The 23,453-nt window shown below is 32.1% G+C and overlaps 1 protein-coding gene across 1 annotated transcript; it reads right to left on the bottom strand.

Annotated features, from left to right (window-relative positions):
• Positions 1 to 375: 375 nt before the first annotated feature.
• Positions 376 to 1,471, bottom strand: LOC110667096 (ethylene-responsive transcription factor ERF109). The gene has a single exon (XM_021827826.2). It carries the CDS (start codon positions 1,392 to 1,394, stop codon positions 579 to 581), a length of 816 nt encoding a protein of 271 aa, XP_021683518.2. The 5' UTR covers positions 1,395 to 1,471; the 3' UTR covers positions 376 to 578.
• Between the last annotated feature and the right edge of the window lie 21,982 nt (positions 1,472 to 23,453).

Raw genomic sequence — 23,453 nt, 5'->3', positions numbered from 1 at the left:
TTTAAAAAAGAAAAAGAAGAATTAGGGCCTTTTTCATCAGGTGAGAAAAGATTCGCCTCTCAATTGATCCTGACTTGGCCAGCCTGGGTCCCATTCTATCTTCCCAGTTTAAATTTTCCCTCTAACCAAACACCCTCATGCCATTTCGTTTTGTACATAGATCACACTTTTCATTTAAATTTAAGAAAATTCTTACAAAATTATGTTTAATTTTTATTTTTTAATTTTTTTAACTAAAGAAATTGAATTTTCTTATTTTAAGTATGAAAATTGATAAAAAAAAATTAATTGAATAAAATTTTTATAAATTTTAAATTTCAAATGAGATAAAAGTATAATAAAAACACATTATATGTATCATGTACACACACTAAGTAATCTGAAATCTCAAAAGATAATATATCAGTATGCACTTTCTCTGTTGAAAATTTATAATTAGTAACTACTTCATTATTATACACTTCGTCAAAAGGAATTATAAACCTGGCATTCTAAAATCATTGATAATGATTCTCTCAGGAAAAAGATGTAAGAATCATTAAGACAAAATTTTTTAAAAAATTGAAATTTACAATTAATTATTTGCCTATAGTAGTAGCAGTACCACCAGAATCTGAAGAATTTCCACAAAAATCCATCATCGTCATCCATTCTTGAATTTCATCTTCTCCAATCTTTTCCCAGAATTCACTTTCCTTCCCCTTTCCCATTTCCATTTCTAATTCAAGTTCACTTCTTTTCCCATTTTCCTTCGGTTGTTGCTCTTGCTCTTGAGTGCTTTGCTCTTCTGAATTGTTGCTATTACAAACGTTGTCTGGAAATGGAAAATTGAGCTTTGCTCTTGGCCCTCGAAAATCTATCGCCGCCTTATCATAGGCTCTTGCCGCCTCCTCCGCTGTGTTAAATGTCCCTAGCCAAACCCGCATCGCCCTCCGCGGATCCCTGATTTCTGCTGCCCATTTACCCCACGGCCTCTGTCTTACTCCTCTGTAATTTTTCTTCACTCTTTTTCGTGTCCCCTTCTTTTCTTCTTGATTTGGCGGGAAAAAATTGCATCCTAGACATCCTTTGATCTTGCAAACATTGCACATGTCAAGATCCGACGGTGGCAGTATTGGGTTACAAAAACCAGCTGTAACAGTAGCGGAAGAACTAGCAGCGAACTGTGATGAAGTAGCAACAGTGGTAGAGAACTGAAGGCGAAACAACTCCTGCGAGAAATCCGTTAATGCCGCTGTACTGTTGGTGGTGACGCAACCGGAGACAACATTTTTCAGGGCTGTGACCATGACGGCGAATTCTTGCTCTTGGGTAAGGCGAGGTGGTGAAAGTGGAGACTGGGAAAAGTCGTTCTCCGGAGATCCAGTGAGTTTTCGCTTTGATGGCTCGTGCATGCTTGATTTGGGTGATGTTGAGAGAGAAATCTGAAATCTGTTGTTTGCGTTTCGTCCCGAAAATGGAGATGCTCTGACTAGATCAGTTGCGGACGCGGGCTTATATACGAATACGAGGTTGAGCTGACGTCGAACGCCAGCTGGATAACGCATTTTGGACGCGGGTTTGAAAGGATTTTAAGGCATGAGGATATTGTGGGGACAAGTGAAGCTGGTTACTTTTGGTGATAAGTGGCTGGCAGAAGTGACGTGTCAGATTGCGTCATGAATACAATAGCCATGCCTTTTGCACGGCAATAATGGGAGAGAAGCGATTAGACAGAGAAAAAGATACGTGGGTCCAGCATCAAGTATACCACAGTCATACCTCAATTTCATGGTCGTTAGAGCGCTAAGGGGTGGCAGTAAAAATTTGCCATTGGAGGGCTAAACATAAATATTAAAAAAAATTAAATGAAATTTTGATAAAAATATAAATATTAAAATAAAAATATAAAATATTTAAAAGATAAAATTAAATAATATAAAAAATATAAATAAGATTTACATAAAAAGTGTAAAGACGAAAAAAAAATATATATATATATATATATATATTGAAAAATAAATAAAAATACACTAAATCCATAGATAAAATTTTAAGGTGGGCAAACAATAATTTTTAGCAAAAATATATTAAGACTTATGAATGAAATTTTAATTTTCAAAAATTTTGGAGCTATGACTTCTTCATTTAGGGTTGTACACAATTCTCAGATGTTTGATATTTTAATTTGATTATGATTATTCACTAAAAATTAAATCAAAATTATATCAAATTAAAACGAAATTAAGAATTGAATTTTTACATATATTTTTCTATATATTTTTTAAATGTATTATATACTTTCAATATATATATATATATATTTGTGTTTATATAATTATAAATTAAATATAATTTAATATTATATTTCATTTTTTTATAATTTTTTTAATAATTTTAATTATACATATATTAAATTATCTTATAATTCTTAATTATGAATGTGCTATTATATTATATATATGTAAATTCATAGTTAAATATTATATAATTAATAAATAGTTAAAATGTATATTATATGATATACTTGTTATATTATATTATATAATATAATTAATTCTAAATTATCTATACACCTTAAAAATTATATAATTTAAAAATAGCTAGAAGATATATTATATAATATATTATGTATTAAGAACCTAATTTAAAACTTAAATACTAATTTAAGTATAATTTTTTAAGAAAATAATTATATAAAATTATTTTAAGAATCAATAATCGAATTGGAACTATACTAAACTGAATTTAAATCGAAGAGCTGAGAACCGTATTAAACTGGAACTGAAATAATAAAGAATCAAATTGAAACTATATCAAAATTTCAATTCAGTTTTAATTCCTAAGCAGACTTAGAACCAAATCAAAATCACATACTCCTACCTCCACTACCTGAGTAGTTCTACCACGCAATTAGAAAAATATTTTCTAAGGATCAATTAGTGGCGAATTTAAAAATATATATATATTAATGTTAATATATAAAAATAAATAATAAAATATTATAAAAAAAATTCAAAATATAATATTAATATCTTATAATAAACTCTATGGGTTCTAATATTATGAAAAATATAAAGAATTACAGTATTATTATTAATGCTATTAAATATATTATCAACAAGTGTTTATATATATATATATATATATATATATATATATATATATATATATATTTAAATGAATTTGAACAATAATTGTTTAAATAATCATAATATTTAAATTTAAAATAAATTTAATATAAATTCAGATATTAAAATTTAAATAAAATAAGTTTGGACAAGTGACCCACATATTATTTCACTGATCAATTGACCTTAGTAGCCATTTGTCTTGTTCAGAATTGAATAAGATTCAACTTCTATTCATATTTTAGGTTTTCCATTATCATAATTATATGTATTCTACTAACAATTAGAGGATGTCATATATATATATATATTAATTTTATATATTTTTTAATATTATATATCATATAAATTTTTATATAAAAATTTAATTTAACAATTTATAAATTTATGTTTATGCGAACTCCAACTCTTTCGTAATAACTTACTTATTTTTTATCACTACATTTTTAAGCGAATATAAATGTCTCTCTAAATAATTTAAAAAGGAGACGTGAATTTTAACCGAAAAAAATTATGTTAAATAAACTTGTTTAGTAATAAATTCTAGAAGAAATGTTTAATGAATGTGATGGACGGATGTTTGAAATCTGTCTGGAAGTTTAGTATACTGTATACGCGTAAACTATGTTGAAAGCAGCGCATAACAGTCTAAGACAACTGTACAACCGCTCAAGGTTAGATGAGACGCGACGATGCGAGCTTGGCCTTCAAAATGATTGACCGCCGTAGGACTATGGCGGTCGTTTCTTCTGCTAGGGATGTTTTTTACTCTTTAATATTATTGAAAAATTAATATTACAAAATAATAAAAATTAGAAAATTTAAAAAATAAATTACAAGTTTTTAAAGCATAGTAAAATTTATAAATCTATAAGTTATTTTTTATTTTTTTTTAATAATTATTTGCTTTTTAAATTTTAATTTTATTAATAAATTAATTATTGCCGTTTATTATCTTTCATTTTAAAAAAAATTAATTACTTAAATTTTATTTTATTTATAAAATATTCTATATATCTAAATTTTATATTTTTTATTAATTTATTTTATTAATAATTTATTTTTAATAATATTTTATTAGTAATTTATTTATATATTTGATATAGCTCCTCAAAAAATATATAATTAATCTTGTAACTCGAGTTTTTGGATAGCCCATGAGCGTAATGATATTTAATTGTTAAATCATGAGATTCATTCAGTTGTTTCAATCACTATAAGACCCTCTCAATAAAAGAAAAGAATCTTAATTAAAGATTAACAATTTTAGTAAAATTGTTAAATATAATAATACCTATAATTATGCACTATAAATAGAAATATAATCCTCTAATTATGTTAGCTAATAATATTTATATAATTATGTAGACACCATATGTTGGATGAACTCTAAATGCGTAATTTACCAAGCCAATCTCCCATTTTAATATTTTATCCGATCTCTACCAGTCGTCTGACACTAAGTTATGATATGGAGATAAATGATAATTTTGATAACATAAATCCCAAAGCATTTTCCAATCTCTCCATCAACCTGATCTGTTTGAATTTCATTTTTAGACCTTCGAACCATCTTTGCATTTTTGTTTTCTGATCTTTCAGCGTTCAAAACTCTGAATTGTGTGAAATTCCATGATCAAGTATCTAATCAAGTCATCGTTTTGTCCGATCCCTAAGTATGTGATCCTGAAACGATTGTGGACTGGAACTCGACTTCGAATCATCAATGTTTCTAAGGTTTTCTGGTTTCATCATTGCTAATAATATTTTTCAGATCTCTTTAAGCAGTCATGTTTTATAACCAATCTTAAGCTCTGGAATTAGCATTCATACTTAATGGGGATGTTTTCCCAATCTCATCAAGAATTAATCACAAAAACCAGTTTATTTTAAAGTCGAAAATATACACGTCATTCGGCAGGAGGGTCTCCCCTAACATGCTCTTTAGGTACATTTTCAGTTTCATCATTCCCTCTCTCCTCTCTCTCAGGCTCCTCCTTGCTATCATCTTCAGCTCTCGGGAGGAGCTCCTCCATCCAGGACAAGTCCCCTTCAAGATAGCACGTCATGAGCATTCACATAGGCACCAGCCTCTCTCACCAGGGCTTCTTCTTCTTTCGCTTTAATCTCTTCAGTAAATCGAGCGAGATCGGCAAATCTGCAGGCCCGAGTGTTTTCAAGTTCCTGCTCCAGTTCAGCTATCCTTTCTTCATAAGACTTTGTTCGATCTTCTATCTTGGCGATGTGATCCTGGGCAGTTGAGATTTAGGCTTTAGCGGTTGCTACATCCTGAACCGCCTTCAAAATCTCCTGTCTTAAGAGATGAGCCTTTTCTCTAATCATATGCTGGTTCACAATAATCTCCAAATCCAAGCTCATCATCTGAGTCAGGAGATCGTCAATGCTATCCTAGGCCATCCTATTCTGATTTTTTTGAAAACAGATAGTAGCTCCCAAGACCTTAGCTAGATCAGGATTGCCCCGAACTGAACGATTCCTTTCCAGAGAATGGATAAGGACCTGAGCATCTCGGGAGAGCATTCTAACGATTGGTCTGGAAGACCCCTTTTCTGCACTTGAAGAAACCGGCGGAGGTGGAGGTGGAGGTGGAGGTTCGGCCTATCAAGGTGGAGAAGGAATGATCTCTACCCCCGAGATTGGATGCTCTGGAGGTCAAAACAGAGAGCTCGGTACTTCTACCAAGTCTCTCCTTGGCATCTGGACAGCAGCAGTAGCAATTTTCATCTCCCGCACTTTCTGGGTGAGCTCCCTCCTCTTTTGCTTGTAGCCTTCCTTTGCACTCTCGCCTCCTGTCATACCTGCACATAGAACAAGTTAGTGAGATCACCAAAGTTAAGAGACTAAGGGTCTAGATTATACTGATCCTGGGGCCAAGGTCAGAGAATTGTAGCTCATAGTCCTCATGGATGTCACTTGTATCATCCACCATTTCAGTTCAGCCATGACCACATCCAAACATGAATACCTATTAGCAGTCGCCTGATCCTTCAACTCCTTCACCACGGTATCCTCGTCTTTATTTAGGGCAATCTTCTTTGGTACTTTAGGAACTAAATACTGCCAGCTACATGGAATGCCCTCAAAGCCATTTGGATCCTTGCTCCTCAGTATGAAATCGATCTTTCTAGTTCTTCAGCGAGGAAGGGAGATCGATGAAGAGCCCGCAGTTCGGGTTAGCTTGGAAAAACCAATATTCGTCATCTTTTTATCGAGCGAGCCTATGCAATTTAGTAAAAACCTTCACCGTAGACTCAAGCTTTTTAGCTCAGCATAGACCTCTAAAGGCCACTAGGGTCTGCCAGGAGTTTGGATGCACCTGGGCTACATAGACATGGCGAAACTTCAGAACGGCTTTATAGAATTCGTCTAGGGGAAATCGAAGCCCGACTTTTAATTGCTCTTAATACACCATGATCAGGTCGGTTTCTTCAAAGAAATGATTAGCCCGAAGATCGCCATGGCATCTGATAAGTTCAAAGGAGTCAATCAGAAGGTTGTACTCTTGGCTAATGGACTAGAGATCGGTCTCCCTGAGGACCGATGGCAACTCGTCCACGGGTAAGTTTTCTTTCCTTATAGTCAACGATTGTTTTGACCTAGTCGCTTGACCATGGACTGAGATAATAATTGTAGAAGGTTCAGGTCACTCACTTGGTCTGACCACATCACCTTCGCTCGATGTCCATGAAATGTGAACAGAAGGAGGACTTGCAGCTCTCTGACCGTCGATACCGCTCATTTTCAAAGATAAAGATAAAATTGGTCGAAAAAAGATTTAAGCTCTTATCGGAGTGTAAATCGATGTCGAAAAACTTTAGAAAGCAAGAGAGAACATTGTAGTTGCTCAGGGAATCTGAAAATGGTGTAAGTGGGCAAATAGCCTATACTCCTCCCTATTTATACCTGCCCGAGCATTAAATGCTCATAAAACCCTAAGAGACGCATCGGTTAACGGAATTGGACCATTTTGATGACTCATCAAAAGTGAATTCCAAAAACATGGCAGGGAAATCGGATAGTTAAAGATCAGTCAGGAGAGATCAATCAATGAGTATGAGTTGTGAGATCAGATCGGACATAATTATAAGAGATCGAAAAAATAATGCAATAATAAAATAAAATAAATAATCAATTTTGAATAAATAAAAACTTCATTTTATTTCCAAAAGGTCAAATTACATCATTTAGGTAATCTCTCAAGATCAATAATTACAAATTTCCCTTCACTACATTCTACCTATCTTGCTCCTACAGTTTGGACCACTCCTGATTCCAAGATGCCGTTCAAGAGATACGTGGAGATCGGGAGGGTAGCTCTCGTCAACTATGGCAAAGACTACGGGAAGTTCAGTATCTTCGTCGATGTTATCCACCAGAACTGATGTAACACCCCCGTTTGCATAGCCTGGTAGATTTCACTGTTTCGGTGACCGGTGTCGATCCGGACAATTAAGGGGATTAGAACCACACTTAAGACAACTAGATAATCCATAAATACAAATAATTAATAATGTTTAATTAGTTAATTATAAATAAGAAAAACAGAACAGAAGAAGTTAAAAGAGCCGAGAGTCACAGCGATGGGTGACCTTCTCGGGAACGACTGCGAAGTCAATTTAAACTCAAATTTCGAACCATAAAAAGTGACGCTGTGGTCTTTAGGACCCTTATAAACACAGTGAAAAAGAGAAAATCATGAAAAAGAACTGTTAAGCCAGTCAAATAATTAGGTCAGGGAGCCGAAAGAAATATGGAATTATTTGCAAACCGGGATGAACCGGCGAGGGGCAATTTGGTCAATTGACCCCGAGAGCTGACTCCTGACCTAACTGTCAAATAAAATCAGAGAAAAGAAAACTTCGGGATCAAGAATTAAATTAAAGAACTAATAGAAAAAAAAAAGAGAAAATGAAAAAGTTAAAAAGGTGTAGGAAGATGACATCATGCATGATATCATGCATGATGCCATAAGTCATATAATTAATAAATTAATTAAATGGATTTTTGGTCTTCCTAAAGAGATAAAAGACAAAAGAAAAGAAAAGAAAAAAAAATAAAACACAAGTCTTCTTCAAAAAAAACGTCGCTCTCTCTCCCACACCAAAACCTCCATTAAAGCTCAATTTTGAGCTTGCATATTATAAGATTTCACCATACAAAAGTAAGCCACCATAGTTAAAGCTTGTCTAGGCAACTTGAGAAGAAGATTGGTCATCAAAGAAAGAAGAAAAGAAGAAAGAAAATTAGAGAAAAGGGGAGTTAGAAGTTGCTACACAAAGGTTAGTGATTTAAGGTACAAGATTAGTTTACTTATTGTGTTTTTAGCTTGAATTAGCTTGTAATATGCTTAAAATGAAAAAAAATATGTATGAGGGACTAAACTGAAATTCATCCAGCAGGGAGGGGAGAGTGATTTGCATGAGTTTGAGTGAGTTAAACATGTTAAAATGCTTGAATGAGTTGAAAGATTGTGTTTATATGCTTTGAATTTGTTAATTACAATAAATTAGTGTGATTAGGGTTAGGAGGCCTAGGGTTTTGAGGCAAATTTTGGAGAAATGCATAAATGATGACTTTGACCTATTGTGAAGAGAAAAATGGTCAATAATGACCAAAGGAGATGTGTGGGAATTGTTAGAACGGAAGTCAAATTCGTAGGGTAAATGGTCATGCTGCTGGCAGCATGACCAAGCCAACTTTGAAGGATCAAAACGGAAATTTTATAAGTCCAATTGATATGCCACCAATTGGGGATGAAAATAGACATAAAATAGCACAATTTTCATTAAGGAACCATGGCCAAAAACTGACCAAAACTTAGTGAACCAATTGACCAAAGTGAAATGAGAGCTGCCATCACAAGAATGACCAAATGAACAGTAATTGTTCATTTAGTCATAACTCGAGCTAGGAAGGTCAAAATGACCTGAAATTTTACCATTAATTAGATAAGACATAGATCTAAAACTTTCATGAAGAACACCAACCCAAATTATGCCATTAACCTAATCAAATGATTAAGCAGAGTTGAGTTATTGAACCTGCAAAACTGCAGATTTCCATTTGAACAGTAAAGTTCCAATGGCTATAACTCTCTCTAGAAAACTCCGATTTAGGCGATTCTTGAACCGATGGAAACCTAAGACATAGTAGAACATTTCGTATGAAGGAAATTAGACCAAATTATGGACTTAACTTGATCAAATCATTGAATGAAGTTGGATAAAAAATCTGCCAGAACCTAAATTGCAGCATGAACAGTGCACGTGAACAGTAATTGTATTTTGGCTATAACTTGAGCTACAAAACTCCAATTGGGGTGATCTAAAAATGAGAATACACTTAAGACAATAAGAAACATTTTCTATGAAGGAAGTTTTGCCAAATTCCAACAATAAAGTGACCAATGGAACAGTGCAACTTAGGACTCCAGAAACTGAAATTTACCAAATTTGCCTAAAAGACCTAGGATTTGAGTAAACAACCAAAACCAACAAGGTTAGTGACCAAAATGTGGTATGTGGGTGAAGTTGGAGTTCCCATACCTATTAAGCCTTAGAAAGTCAACAAATTGACTTGAATAGTGTAGTGAATAGTAACCCAAAGCACAAAATTTCAAGAACGTTGAGTTTAACACGTTAGAGCTAGGTAAAAATGAGGCTAAATTTATTTTGGATTTATGTTAAGTTCTAGTACTGAAACATTATAAAATTGTGTGTTTCAGTTGAAAAGAATATCGGGAAGGAACCCGAGGAACCGAGTCGAGGCTAAGGGACGACTCGCTTGAGGTTTGTGCACAACACTACTATGCCTTAAAATTTATAGATAAAGTGAATGAAATATGCATTTTTACTCTTGCTTTGAATTGTTGAAAGTTTATTGTGATCTTATTTAGGGTGTTTGATTTAAATTGTGAAAGTTATTGTGTATATTTAAAATGGCAATGTTTAGCAAATTGTTAAGATAAGTTTTGAAACCACAGTGTCATGACCATATATTTGAACACCTCACTAGCACGACTAGTGGGGGTAATTAGTTTCAAATTTTGATTCCTTCTCTGGAGAAGTGTTGAGGTGTGCCAGTAGAAGAGGATGTGAATGGATATCCATATATTTGAGCTAGCTAGCCTTGTGATGTGATTTCTCTTTAGCCTCTGGCTATTGAGATTCTATTTGTTTCGAATGGCATGATCTAACTGTGGGTTTTATGAAATGAGTTTTGATATTTTGAAATAAACTTGGTTTGCATTTAAAATCTTACAATGCATGATTTGTACTTAATTCTCATGTACAGCCAAATTTTTGAATAAATGTGATTTAAGTTTTGCATAAAGATTATTTTAGTATGTTGTGCACCACTGAGTCCTAGTACTCAGTGATGGCTTCTATTGTTGTCGCAGATACAGAGACTAGAGGAGCAGCAGATTGAGCTGCTGAGGTGTGAGGAGCTAACAGCTTAAAGTCTTCGGGTATAATTTATACCCTAACTGTAAATATTTTTTTTGATGTATGTATTGCATATAAATGTATGGACATGTAAATGGGTCTTGAGCAGCTTGTACAAAAATTTGTATGAAGTTTGTAATAAAGTTTAGTTTGTGTTTCTTTTGATATAAATTTGTAAGGATGTGTATAAATTATTTTATCTTTAATGATATATGAGTAGAACTATTTTATTTAATTTGAATGAAATTTATTGCTAGTATTTTGAGGATTATTTAATTTTGAACTTGAGAAATTGATTGAAATGGGTTGAGTTTGATTGTGAAATTGAAGTAGTTGTTGAGAAAAATTTTTAGAAGTGCTTTTTACAGGTATTTGAAGAACTGTTTTCTCAAAATACAGAGGGAACTCTGTCAAAATTTTTATAAAATTTGTAGAAAAATAAAATGGACTAAAAATATTAACTAGATTTACTTTTAATCATATGTTTTAAATTTCTATTAGAAAAAACTCACCACTTGTCAAAAGTAAGAAAATTGTTTAAAATCCCTTGTAGGGTACTTAATGAGTTATCGGTAGGTGAAGTTCGGTAGTTCATTAGGTATTCTACGGGATCATGTTATGCCTTACAGAGGGGTGAGGTATGACAACTGAGCTACGATTAGGACCCCCAATATGATTTGAAGCCAAATGAACTTCAAGAGGCAGTCATCGATATCAAGATTAAAATTAGCGGTCCCCTTGTCAGAGATCGGTCTGCTAGTCATACCAGTAAACCGATCCGAGATCGACACAGTAGTCAATTTCGACCTTGATCGGTCAATTAGTTCAATTCTCTCACTGTCATCAGACGACGCCCTCATAAATCTATGATCACTGGAATTGTCTATTTCCAGGAGATGGGCAAGGAAAACATTCAGAAAAAGATCAAGGTGGTTATCGTAAGAAGAATTTCTCGCCGAAAAAGTCAAGAACGGGAAAGTAAAACATTAAAAATTCACTGGAGAAGGAAGAATGTGAGTGTATGAAGGACAAAATTCCTCTACATATATATAAGGCCTTGGCATTTATTGCGTGCAGAACTCAAAACAGTTCATCGATAATCGAAGAATTAATTGCTTTATGGGATGAGAAGGGGATCAGAAATTAAGATCGGGAAGAAAAGAGATCAGATGTAAAAAGAGTTGAATTGAAAGATCGGAGCTAGAGGTCTCAGGTCTACTAATTATGAAAGAGATCGGCTAAACTGAGAAATAACCTATAGAGATCGGAGAGCTTAGAGAATCACTTTCAATCATGACCCTCAAATTTGTAAGATTAACTCCTCACCATCGGATCCTAAATGGTTAAAACAGCCAAATACATCTCAATTTGCACCTGAACATGTTGATAAGGACAGATTTGAGACATTCAGATCAAAAGTGAATAACTGATTTGACACCTTTTGCTTCTAACCCTTGGATCCATCTTGTAAGGCGGAATTCCTGATCATTGGATTAAGGAATGAAAGGACAGAGATTCTGAACCAAATTTCGACCCTCAATCTTGATTCTCTTTAATTCTAAGGCGTTGGATCATGTCCTTTTAAATCCGAGCCCTCCATCTCCTCCTGTTGGAATCCTGACCCTTCATTTTGAGTACCCATTCCCTATAAATACCTGCATGCAATACTGTAGTAAAAAAAAGAGAGAGAGAAGGGGGGAGAGGGGAATTATCATCAAGAAACCTTCACATTTTTTATACAGTTCTATTGCCCTTCATTCTGAAACTCTTGAAACTCTTAGAGACTTTAGAAACAAGTTTTCTAAAGGATCTTTTCACTGAAGTTACAGGTCTTGCAATTTATACCCTTAATAGCTACATCATCTTGGAAGCTCAATCACTATTCGTTATTAAAGTCTCGTTGTCATCTCCTTCAGTAGCTTCAAGTCACTCCCTAATCTCAGCTATAGCAGTTCCAGAGTTCGCAGGACATCGGTATTGATTCATCTATTATTTCAGCACTCTACAGGTAAATGTTTAACTTGCCCATTATTAAACATCGCTAGTTTGTGCTCGTGATGTGAGTATTTTTAAGGTGTCTTGTCACATTGAGTTCTCAGAATAGGGATGTATCAAGTTTGGCTTGTGTCGCAAATATTATCTTTAGCCTCTTATTTTTTACAGGTCTTACAATTATCATTATTTTCAATTCTTTTTTTTTTTGTATGGCTAAAAGTTCGGGTCGTTAACGCTCTATAATTACCATGAGGAGCATGGATAAAAGTGACACCTTAGAAATTTTCGACGCAAATAAATAAGGAAAATAATTAGGAAATAGATGTATTCTAGATCGATGAAAAAGGTTAGGATGAGTTGTGAGGTCAAAGACCGAGATTAGCTCGGACGAGTAAATTATGAGATAAAAAAGAAACGAAGCAAGCCCGGACAATAAAGCACAGGGGTGGGAATAAAGGAGTTCGGATAACATAGGAGGTCGTGGAATTACGCGGAAGATTGTCGAAGAATTCGAATCAACCTTCGTAACTTTTAAATTCACTTTTTGAAATGGGAGTTTGGGAGAGAGTCCTTACCCGAATTCTCTTAGCTAAAATTCTAATAAAACATTTTAAGAGATTGGGAGAGAGTCCTTACTCGAATTCTCTAAGCCAAAATTCTAGTAAAAATATTTTAAAAAATCGAGAGAGAGTTCTTACCCGAATTTTCTTAGCTAAAATCCAAATAAGATATTTTAAAAGATCGGGAGAGAGTCCTTACCTGAATTCTCTAAGCTAAAATTCTAATAAAAACATTTTAAGAGTTCGGGAGAGAGTCCTTGCCCAATTTCTCTTAGCTAAAACCCAAATAAAATATTTTAAGAGATCGGAAAATAGTCCTTACCTGAATTCTCTTAGCTAAAATCCAAATAAAAATATTTTAAGAGATCGGGAGAGAGTCCTTACCTGAATTCTCTAAGCCAAAATTCTAGTAAAAAATATTTTAAGAGAATGGGAGAGAGTACTTATTCGAATTCTCTAAGGCAAAATTCTAGTAAAAAATATTTTAAGAGATCGGGAGAGAGTCCTTACCAAAATTCTTTTAGCTAAAATCCAAATAAAAATATTTAAAGAAATCGGGAGAGAGTCCTTACCCGAATTCTCTTAGCTAAAATTCTAATAAAAATATTTCAGGAGAGAGTCCTTTCCTTAATCTTTTTAATCAAAATTCTAACATACACCCTCAGTTATCCAAATTTCGAGGTACACAATGTGTAAGCTAATAGTCCTCCTCATCCATTATGAATTTTTAGGGTCCTAATAACACTTCTTTAGAATTAGGATTCTGATTCGAAGCGGGAGAGATGTGATAAAATATTTAACAAATCGAGAAAACACAACACCAATTCACTGTAGGGTCAACTCATATACCTGTGTTCTTGGGAAACCCAAAATAGTAAAATATCAAACGTTCCTTTTAATGGGGATCAAAACTACAACTCTAACCCCAAAATTATCAATATTAAATTATAAAGAGCACATCGTTAAATTTGGTTACCCTCGTTGAGGGACGAAGTGGGGTGCCTAACACCTTCCCCACCCGTGAACGGACTCCAAACCTAGAATCTTTGTCTTAGAAGTGGTTTTATAAATTTTTAAACTTTTTATTTTTACTAATGGTTTCCTTTAATTTCCCTCAAAATTAAAGTGGCGACTCTTCACTCTTTCCACTTCGGTGAGAATCGTCTAGCGACTTCAAAACCCTTGCGACAAATTACATAGTTGACTTACCATAATTAACCATTTTCTATATCCTATATAAAGAGATCAGATCATTTATGGAAGTATGTTCTTTCTCGTTAGTCAATCTACTATACTATTATCTCATATTAGCTTTAACTTGAGCGTCAGATAGTCTTCACTAAGTTCATACCAGGTGGACCTCTAACCCATTTATTTTCTATTTTACAGGTTCATACCCACAAGGAATTTCTATGGATCTCAATGGTGGTGCCGTCTATGGAAAATGACACAAGAAACTATATTTCTCTCTTATATTCTTTATATTCTGAACTCAAAATAGAAGAATGAACTAAGTGAGAGGATGGCTCGTGGTTTGCAACAACCCAACCAAAAGTTTTTTCTATCATGTTCAACAAATTTCTAATTTACTCAGGTACGATTTTAAAAATTTATTTACAGTCACGTGAGTTTTGTTTCAAATTTGCCAAAGGGATACATATCCTATTGTACGATCAATCAATGACATTCTTCTTGTAGTTAGTATAAATGCTTTATCATTGCATCACTCTTTCTTCTTTGCTATTACATGCCTATATATAACCCATGTCCTTCAGGGGATATTTTCATATTTTCTTTTACAAAGATTTGACATTAAGAAAAAAAAAAAAAGCCATCACATTTTCAATTGCTATAGAATATTTTTAATAGTTAGCAATTGATGGGAGATCATTGTGAAGTTTCACAACTTTCAAATAATTTGAACTTATAAAAATTTTTATTTAATAATTTTTGTTTATTTTACAAAATTGTCAATGTTTCTATGGTAAGAAAACAGTCTTGATTTATACTAATAACTATAAAAGAGCCACATTTAATAAGTCAATCGCCGCACCTTCAGTTTTTTATTTTAGGCCATTGTTGTATTTTGTTAAAAATTACCTATAATGCTTCTAATCAAAATTATATAAATTTTAGTCAATTTTCTTGACACAAAATTCTATTATTATCAAAATTAAATTCATTGATTGACTTTAAATGAATAAAAATTATGATTGTATTTTAGTTTAATGGGACTTGAAAAAAATTATATGATTCTAACAATTAACTTTTAGAATTATTTTGGAGCAATAGCATAAGTTCCATTAGATTAAATTATAGTCCAAGTTTGTCTTCAAGATGAATGATAATTGGAGATATCTGAAATTAGTTTAAAATTTATCGCTCTAATTTTCATGATCTAGCATTGTTTTTTATTTTCATTTAGCTCATACTTATTATACTGCAAAATTTAGATATGATTGACGTTAAAATTCATTTTATAACTATGTATATATGAATATATGTTTATGAATAACATATCACTCTTACATATTATTTAAACCTGAAGGCCTTTATTTTTTATCAAAATCAATTGATAAATCTCCTGGAAATGTACATTGTATATTCCATTTATAATACTATTTATTGAGAAATCATGGATAGGTTTACAACATACATTATATGGATTATTTTTATAAAAATACTTATATAAGCATTATTTTTGCAGATAAATTTTAAAGGGTGCTTAGTCTATCTACTGTGATAGTTCGCTAAACTAAATAAATAGAGGGTGCTTAGCCCATCCACGGCGATAGTTCACCAGACTAAATAAACTGAAGGTGTTCAGCTTATCTACGGTGATAGTCCGTCAGGCTAAAAAATCTAAGGGTATTTAGCACATTCACGGTGATAGTCCACCAGGCTAAAATAAAGAGCGCTTAGTTCATTTACAACGATAGTAAGCCAGGCCAAATAAAATAAGGGTGCTTAGCCCATCTATGGTAATAGTCCACTAGGCTAAAATAAAGGATGCTTAACATATTCACGATGATAGTCTATGAGGCTACAAAATCTAAGAGTGCTTAGCCCATTCAAAGTGATAGTTCACCAGGTTAAAACAAAAGTGCTTAGCCCATCTACGACGATAGTCTGTGAGGCTAAAATAAAGATATTTAGCCCATCTACAATAATAATCCGTCAAGCTAAAACGAAGGTGCTTATCTCATCTAAAATGATAGCCTACCAAGTAAGCAAATTGAAGATGCAAGTCCACCTAAAAAATAGTATACCAAACTAAGCAAATCGAATGTGTAAATCTATCTAAGGCGAAAATTTTACTATTATTAAATTTATTAAGATGATAATCAGCACTAAAAGAAAAAAAAATTAAGGTGATGACCAATACTTCGATATGTAAACGAACTTAAAGATTAGGGGATTAATTTTTTTTTTTGTTTTCATTCACTTTTTTTTTTCACGTTCTTTTTCTTGATAAGAGACAATCAGGCTCTTACAAGCAAGAAAACAAGAAAAGGAGATCCCAACCCAAATTTTATAGAAGAGAGAGAATTGTGACATTAATTGAAAAAGCATAAGGATCCAATGAAACCGTGTAAACTGCTGTTTCGCCAGTTTTTGTACATCCATGTCCTACCACTGCTGGATCGAGTTGTATTTTTCAGACGTTTAATGGGACATCATGTGTCCTTGTTGCTGTTACTACGATGTTTGTACAAGATATTTTTTAAGTTTCTTCATAGAAACTCTCCGCTTCCTCACTCACTTCAACAACACGCAGCTTTCCCTCTACTTTCTCATAGCATCATTTCCCCGGCGAATTTGTTTCAATTCGCCAAAAGCGCGTGTGGTATGGCTGCTGAAATTATTTAAAACCAAAAATTATATATAAAAAAAAATGTAATTTTCAATGTTTGTAACCGTGGAAAAATTGCATTTTTAAATTCTAAAATTTTGGCATGTGCTTGAAGAGATATTCTTATGTTACCTGGACATGGCTGAACTAAGAATGAAATCGAATTATTTTAAATTAAATTAAAATTGAATAAAAAATTAATCAAAATTATGATTCATTTAAACTGTGATTAAGTTAGACCAAGTTTCAAGCTAAATAAGGTTTTTTCCCTTAAAAAATAAAAAACTATTTTAAACTATTAAATTTAATTAAAATTAAATTATTTTAAAATTTAAATTATAAAAATATCTTAAAAATTGATTTAAATTTATACCGATTCATACATTACTAAATTAGAATTGATCTATAACCATATTAAAGTGTGACTTATGTAGACATTATTATTTTTATTAATGATAATAATAAAAATAATAATTATATAAAAATTACTGAGGCACTGGATTTCATATTAGTATTACCTATTAAGTAAATCGGTTGTGTGGAATTTCGTTTCTTTTAAATATTGATTGAGAAGTTGTAGAGGACTTTCCGCAATCAACTCTAAAAAAATGACAAAACTAGATTATTTAAGATATAAAAATACAAATGGCAGGAAAAACATATGAATGAATTAAAAAAAGGGAAAAAAACATATTTGAAAATAAAAAATTAACTTGAGAAAAATTAATTAATTCAATTACACGTTTGAGAAATTATACACATTGGATTCTGGGCCCGATCTTTTCAGTATAAATCCGATGAGCGATTCGATACACACCAACACACTCTTGACAGGATAGTTGCCAATGTATATCATATGTGCAAACAATTGAATCCACATGAATATTGAAAATAAATAAGATTAAGGTAGCAGCACATGAGAAATATGGCTCGCAAGAAATCAAAAGCTATCCAACACGGAAATAGAAATGCGGACATAAAAAAAATAATATTTAAAAATAAAAATAAAATAAAAATATAAAAAAAGTTTGTGAATATAAAAAATATAAAAGTATATATATATATATATATATATATATATATATATATATATATATATATATATATATATAATGAAAAATGTTCAATAGTAAATAAAATTCAAAAACATAAACTTTAATACATTTAAATGTTAAAGAAGGAAAAAATAATAAAATTTATGATATTTTCTTTATTTCACTATTTTTCTCATTTTTCATGCTTTAGTTGCATTTTTATGTATATATATAAAAAATAAACTCTAACTCTGATTTATCCAATGAAAAGTTGGCAAATTCAAGAATCCACATCTTCCATACTCCCAAATTGATCACCACTAATATTTCATAATTTTGTCTTCTCATCATACTATTGGAAGAAGTTTCTCTATAGAAGATGAAGATTATTATGGATAAAAACTAAGTCTTCTATACGTTTTGGAGTTAATTTATTCATTCTACATGAATGAATGAAAGAATAAATATTCCAATTCCTTTCACAACAAGAGGAAGAAGTAGGTTGTCTAAGTACTTTAAAATTAAACCTTTGAAGTAAGGGTGCATTGAAACCAAAATATGCCAACCACTTTCTACGATCTGTAGCATACATACTTTCAATAGAATCAAGATCTGCAAAAGGGTCCACTTTTCAAAGAAAAAAAATTTGTAAATTCATTATTTGCTTTAATTCACTCATCTTCATTAGAAAAAAATCCTCATAAAGTACTTAATTCTTTCAATTAATACTTTTTCCATCCATATGATAAGATACTCCACCTTCTCTCCCTTGAAGCTATTTTTCACTGTAAAATTTTTAAAAACAAGAAAATAAATTCAAGAAATTAAAAAAAAAATTATAGCAAGAAGATGAGTATGCAACTTAGAAATTTACCTTGAATTTAATGAATGAGCCAAGCAATGAAGGGGAGTGTTGCTCCTTACCCAACGACTAACAAGAACTCGATGAACCACATAATAGAAAGGAGAAAACACATCTTATTGCTTTCTTTCATGATAAAAAATAACCTTCTTCACCTTTTCAATAATAGAATCCCACAACTCATAAATCAAATGAAGGTATGGTTTGTCTATGTCACAAGCTCTAACCATATCATAAATGGGCCCAGTAAAAGCAAGGTTATAATCAACATTTTCTCACCAATCCTCATCCACCACTTTGTCACGAACAAATCTAGCTTTGCCTTAGTCATCTTTTTAGTTTTGTGCCCATTGATCACTCATAACCTTTGCTTCTAAAGCATGCTTAATGAGTTTAAATCTTTTAAACATCGCAATAATATAAGTAAAATGAGTGTCAGCAACTGAAAGCAACTTCAAAGGGCTAAACCGATTGTAAATTGCAAGCCTTGTGAATGATTCATTATAAAATTCTTGATTTGCAAAGCATGCCCATGGATTTCAATGATTCAATGACACACATCATAAGTTTCTTGATTAGTTTTCACATTTTTTGCTGCACATATATTCTTCAAAGCAAGATTAAGAGTGTTCACAACACAAGGAGTCCAATAAATATGTGGAAACATTCCCTCAATGATTTCTCCAGCACCCTTACAATTTGAAGCATCATCAGTAATGACTTATACTACTTTTTGATGACCCACCTCATTAATTACTTCCTTTAGCAAATTAGCAACGAATTGCTTATCTTTCACTTCACCAGAACAATCTAAAGATTTGATAAATATAGGACCAGACTTAGAAATAATCATAAAATTAATCAAAGGCCTCCTTTGGGGATCACTCCATCCATCACTCATAATACTAACACCCTTTTCTAACCAAGTGCTTTTAATTGGTTCAAACAACCTCTCTACATTTGTCTTTTCTTACTGTAGTAGTGTGATTCTCAATTTGTTATAACCAGGTGATACATAACTGTCCAAAGCATGATTAGCAGCAAAGGAATAAGAACTCACATAATAAGAGTTTCTAGCAAAATTAATGGTAGACCCCTAGTGTAGAACATTCTATCTGCATCTAATTGAGCTCTAGTTTGCAAGTCAAAAGCCCTACCAAGAGGATACTCATTAACTCTTTTTTCCTTCAAAGCGGTTGAAATACTTGGTTCAGTTATATTCAATGAAGGAACAGAAGTTGTACAAATAGGCAAAGGAACTCGTATAGATTGTGAACTGGTAATTTTGTTTGTTGCCTCATCCTCCTATTTTCTCATTTTAAAAACACTATCATTTCTCACTTTTTTACAAGTACTAATCCCTTTTCTAGTGATTTTCAATAAATGAGCCTCACTCTAGTATAAGTCCCTTGCTTTTCTTGTCCACAAAAATTACATATTCATTTATAATTACCCCCTCATTCTCCATTTTTCTCAAGTTTAGTCACATATCTCCACAAATTATTAAATTCTTTCTCCCTAGTTTTTCAAGAAGGGACACTAGTGCTATTTGCTTGAGTAGAATTAGAATTCGAAGAATCCATTCAAATATTGTCCTATCAAAAAGACAAAAAGAAAATGCAATTTCATACCATTTGCAAATTATTCAAACAAATTATATACTAAAGATTAAAGTAAAATACAAATTATATATTAAAAGTTTAAAGAACTAAACAATAGAATTGAATAAATTGACTACAAAAATTATTATGAAAAATTTTAATATATAATATAACGATACATAAAACAAATTGAATTAAACAAATTATATATAAATTATTACAAAAATATAAAATATATTAATATAAAATACAAATTTTGAATGTTGAATTTTTTATTTATTTATCATTAATTAGAATTTAAACTTGAAATTTTATAATTTTAAAAATAACTTTAAAAGTATATTTATATTTGTCCTTAATTTCCCCTAAAACTTTGATTGCAAAAATATGGCAAATCTTGGAAACTTTTAGTGAATTTGAGAGGAATTTTTTTACCTTCCTTTAAAAAAAATATATATTTATGACAACTCTTCAAATTTGATTTGAGAAAAATCTAATTATGGAATATACATTTAGAGAGAAAATTGATATTAAATGTGATAAAATTATGATTAATTAATGGAAGTTTCTAGATAAAATTGTTTTAGAAAGAAATTAAAAAAAGAAAATAATAAATTAAATGATAAATTAAATAATAATAAATTAATCAAACAATCCACATAAAACCCAATTGCAATCGGGAACGAGAAAGGGAGAACAAGAAAAGCCAATTTAGAAAAGATAGAGACAGAGTAGAGCAGAGGCAGACACGAGAAAGAAAGATCAAAGAGAAAGAGAGATACAAATTGCAAAGAAGAGAAAGGGAGATGTAGATCCTTACTTGCATTGACTGTCGATGCTGGATGTTATTGCTACCATCGATCGCAGGTCTGATCCTCTCCTCCTCCCCTTCTTCTTCTTCTTCTTCTTCTTTTATGTCTTCTGTTGATATTGATTGTAAATATGAAGTGGTGTGATTTTGTTTGCGATTCTAACCTACCCATTTTTTTTATAAATTTTTTTAAATGAAAATGCATTTTTGATTTCCAATATTTTTGGAAATGGCCTGGAAACATTTTTGAGCTTTGTCATGTCATTTCCGATGGGAAACATCTATGACACTGGGAAACACGATCCAGTGCAGTTTCTATGCTTCATAGATCAAAAGCATCACATCCAGCATATCAAATAAAATGATTGGAAAATGAAAATATGATCTTCCAGCTTATACAATGTGGAAATACAATACATGGATTGAATCACAATCATTTAAATATAATTAGGATTCTAATATTAGGGCTAAACCTGTAACATCCTCATTTTAGCTAGTCTGTACAGTCTACTGTTCGGGTAACCAGTGTCGGTCCGGACAGCTAGAACGTTCGGAAAAATATTTAAACTAAAGTGAGAAACCAAAAATTAACTCAAATAATTAATAAGAAAAAAATTTAGAAAAAATTATAAAATAATTTTTGGGACTCCATAGAGGTTCTTATGGCATTAGAATGCCAAGAAAATACTTAGAAAATTTTTTCAATTGGTACAGACAATTTTGACCCGTTAAGTCAAACGGAGGGCATTTTGGTCATTTCGTCTTCAGAGATGATTTTTGGTCAACTTGTTCAGTTAAATAAATAATTTATATAACATAAAATATGATTAAATATTGTTAAAAATTTAATTGCAATTAAATAGACAAGAAATGGAGAGAAAATGAAAGAAAATGGATTTATGACATCATCATGATGTCATTAAAACTCACTCAACCAACCAAATGTTGACACATGGCATAACTTTGTTTAAAAGAGACAAATAGGCTAGAAAACAAAATAAAAATTAGAACACCTTCTTCTCTTCTTCTCCTTGACGTAAAACACTCCCACCATGGCCACCATGAACAAGCTTTCAAAGCTTGATTTTCCCCCACTTTTACCCAACTAAATCCTAACCTAGCAACACAAAAACTTGCTCTTACACCTTGGTGATTCTTTTGGGAGCAAAAAGAAGAGGAAAACAAGAGTTTTAGCAAGTGGGAAAATCTCACTCCTTTGAGGTTAGTGACCCAACCATGAATTTTTCTTTAAATTCATATTAAGAACTTTGAATATGTGTAAATTGTAAAGAAAAAATTGTTGAATACCATTTGGATGGAAACCCTAGATTTTTGGCAGCCATGGCTAGGGTTTGTTTGTGGCGAGTTTAATGAAGTTAAAAGACCATCATGGCAGCCCACAATATGTACCCACTAAGTGGATTGATGAAATGCAAGTTAAATGTATGATTTGAGATGTTAGGGTTAGGGTTAGGGTATAAAATGGAGACTTTAATCATGTAATGATGAAAGTGAGTTTTAATGGTCAATTAGTGACCATTTGGTTATGTGTAAACAAGAAATGAGATGGTTTGATTAGTGGGAATTGCAGTTGGTGTGGCTGCCCATGGTGACCTACAGAATTGGACATGAGTCCAGCAGGTTTGGGCAGCCATAACTTGAATTGTAGAGGTTCAATTGGTGTAAGGAGAATTGGACATGAAACTAGATACATAATAGCACAACTTTGGTGAAGAAACCATGCCCATAAAACCAAACCAAGTGGACCAAAAGCTTGCCTAAATCCGGGTGACCTACAGTCTGTTTCTGCAGAATGACCAAATGAACAGTGATTGTTCATTTGGCCATAACTCAATGTAGAAAGGTCCAATTGACCTGAAATTTTACCAACAACAAGCGGATATATAGACTAACAACTTTCATAAAGAAACCTAACCCAAATTATGACCAGAACCTATCCAACAAGTGAGTTGCAGTCACTGTTCATTGCACTGTAGATATGGTCAGTCCAGAAAAATTCCAATCTGGCTAGTTGTGATTTTTGGACCATAACTTGAGCTAAAAAAACTCCAAATGGAGTGAATCAAAAAAGAAATTCAACTAGAAAAAATAAAGAACAACTTTCATGTTAATCATTTTGCCAAATTCCCATTGCAAAATT

Source organism: Hevea brasiliensis, chromosome 8 (genome assembly GCF_030052815.1).
Source record: "Hevea brasiliensis isolate MT/VB/25A 57/8 chromosome 8, ASM3005281v1, whole genome shotgun sequence".
Taxonomy (NCBI): Eukaryota; Viridiplantae; Streptophyta; class Magnoliopsida; order Malpighiales; family Euphorbiaceae; genus Hevea; species Hevea brasiliensis.
Note: the sequence above shows the minus strand (reverse complement) of the source record. Positions and strands in the feature narration are given on the sequence as shown.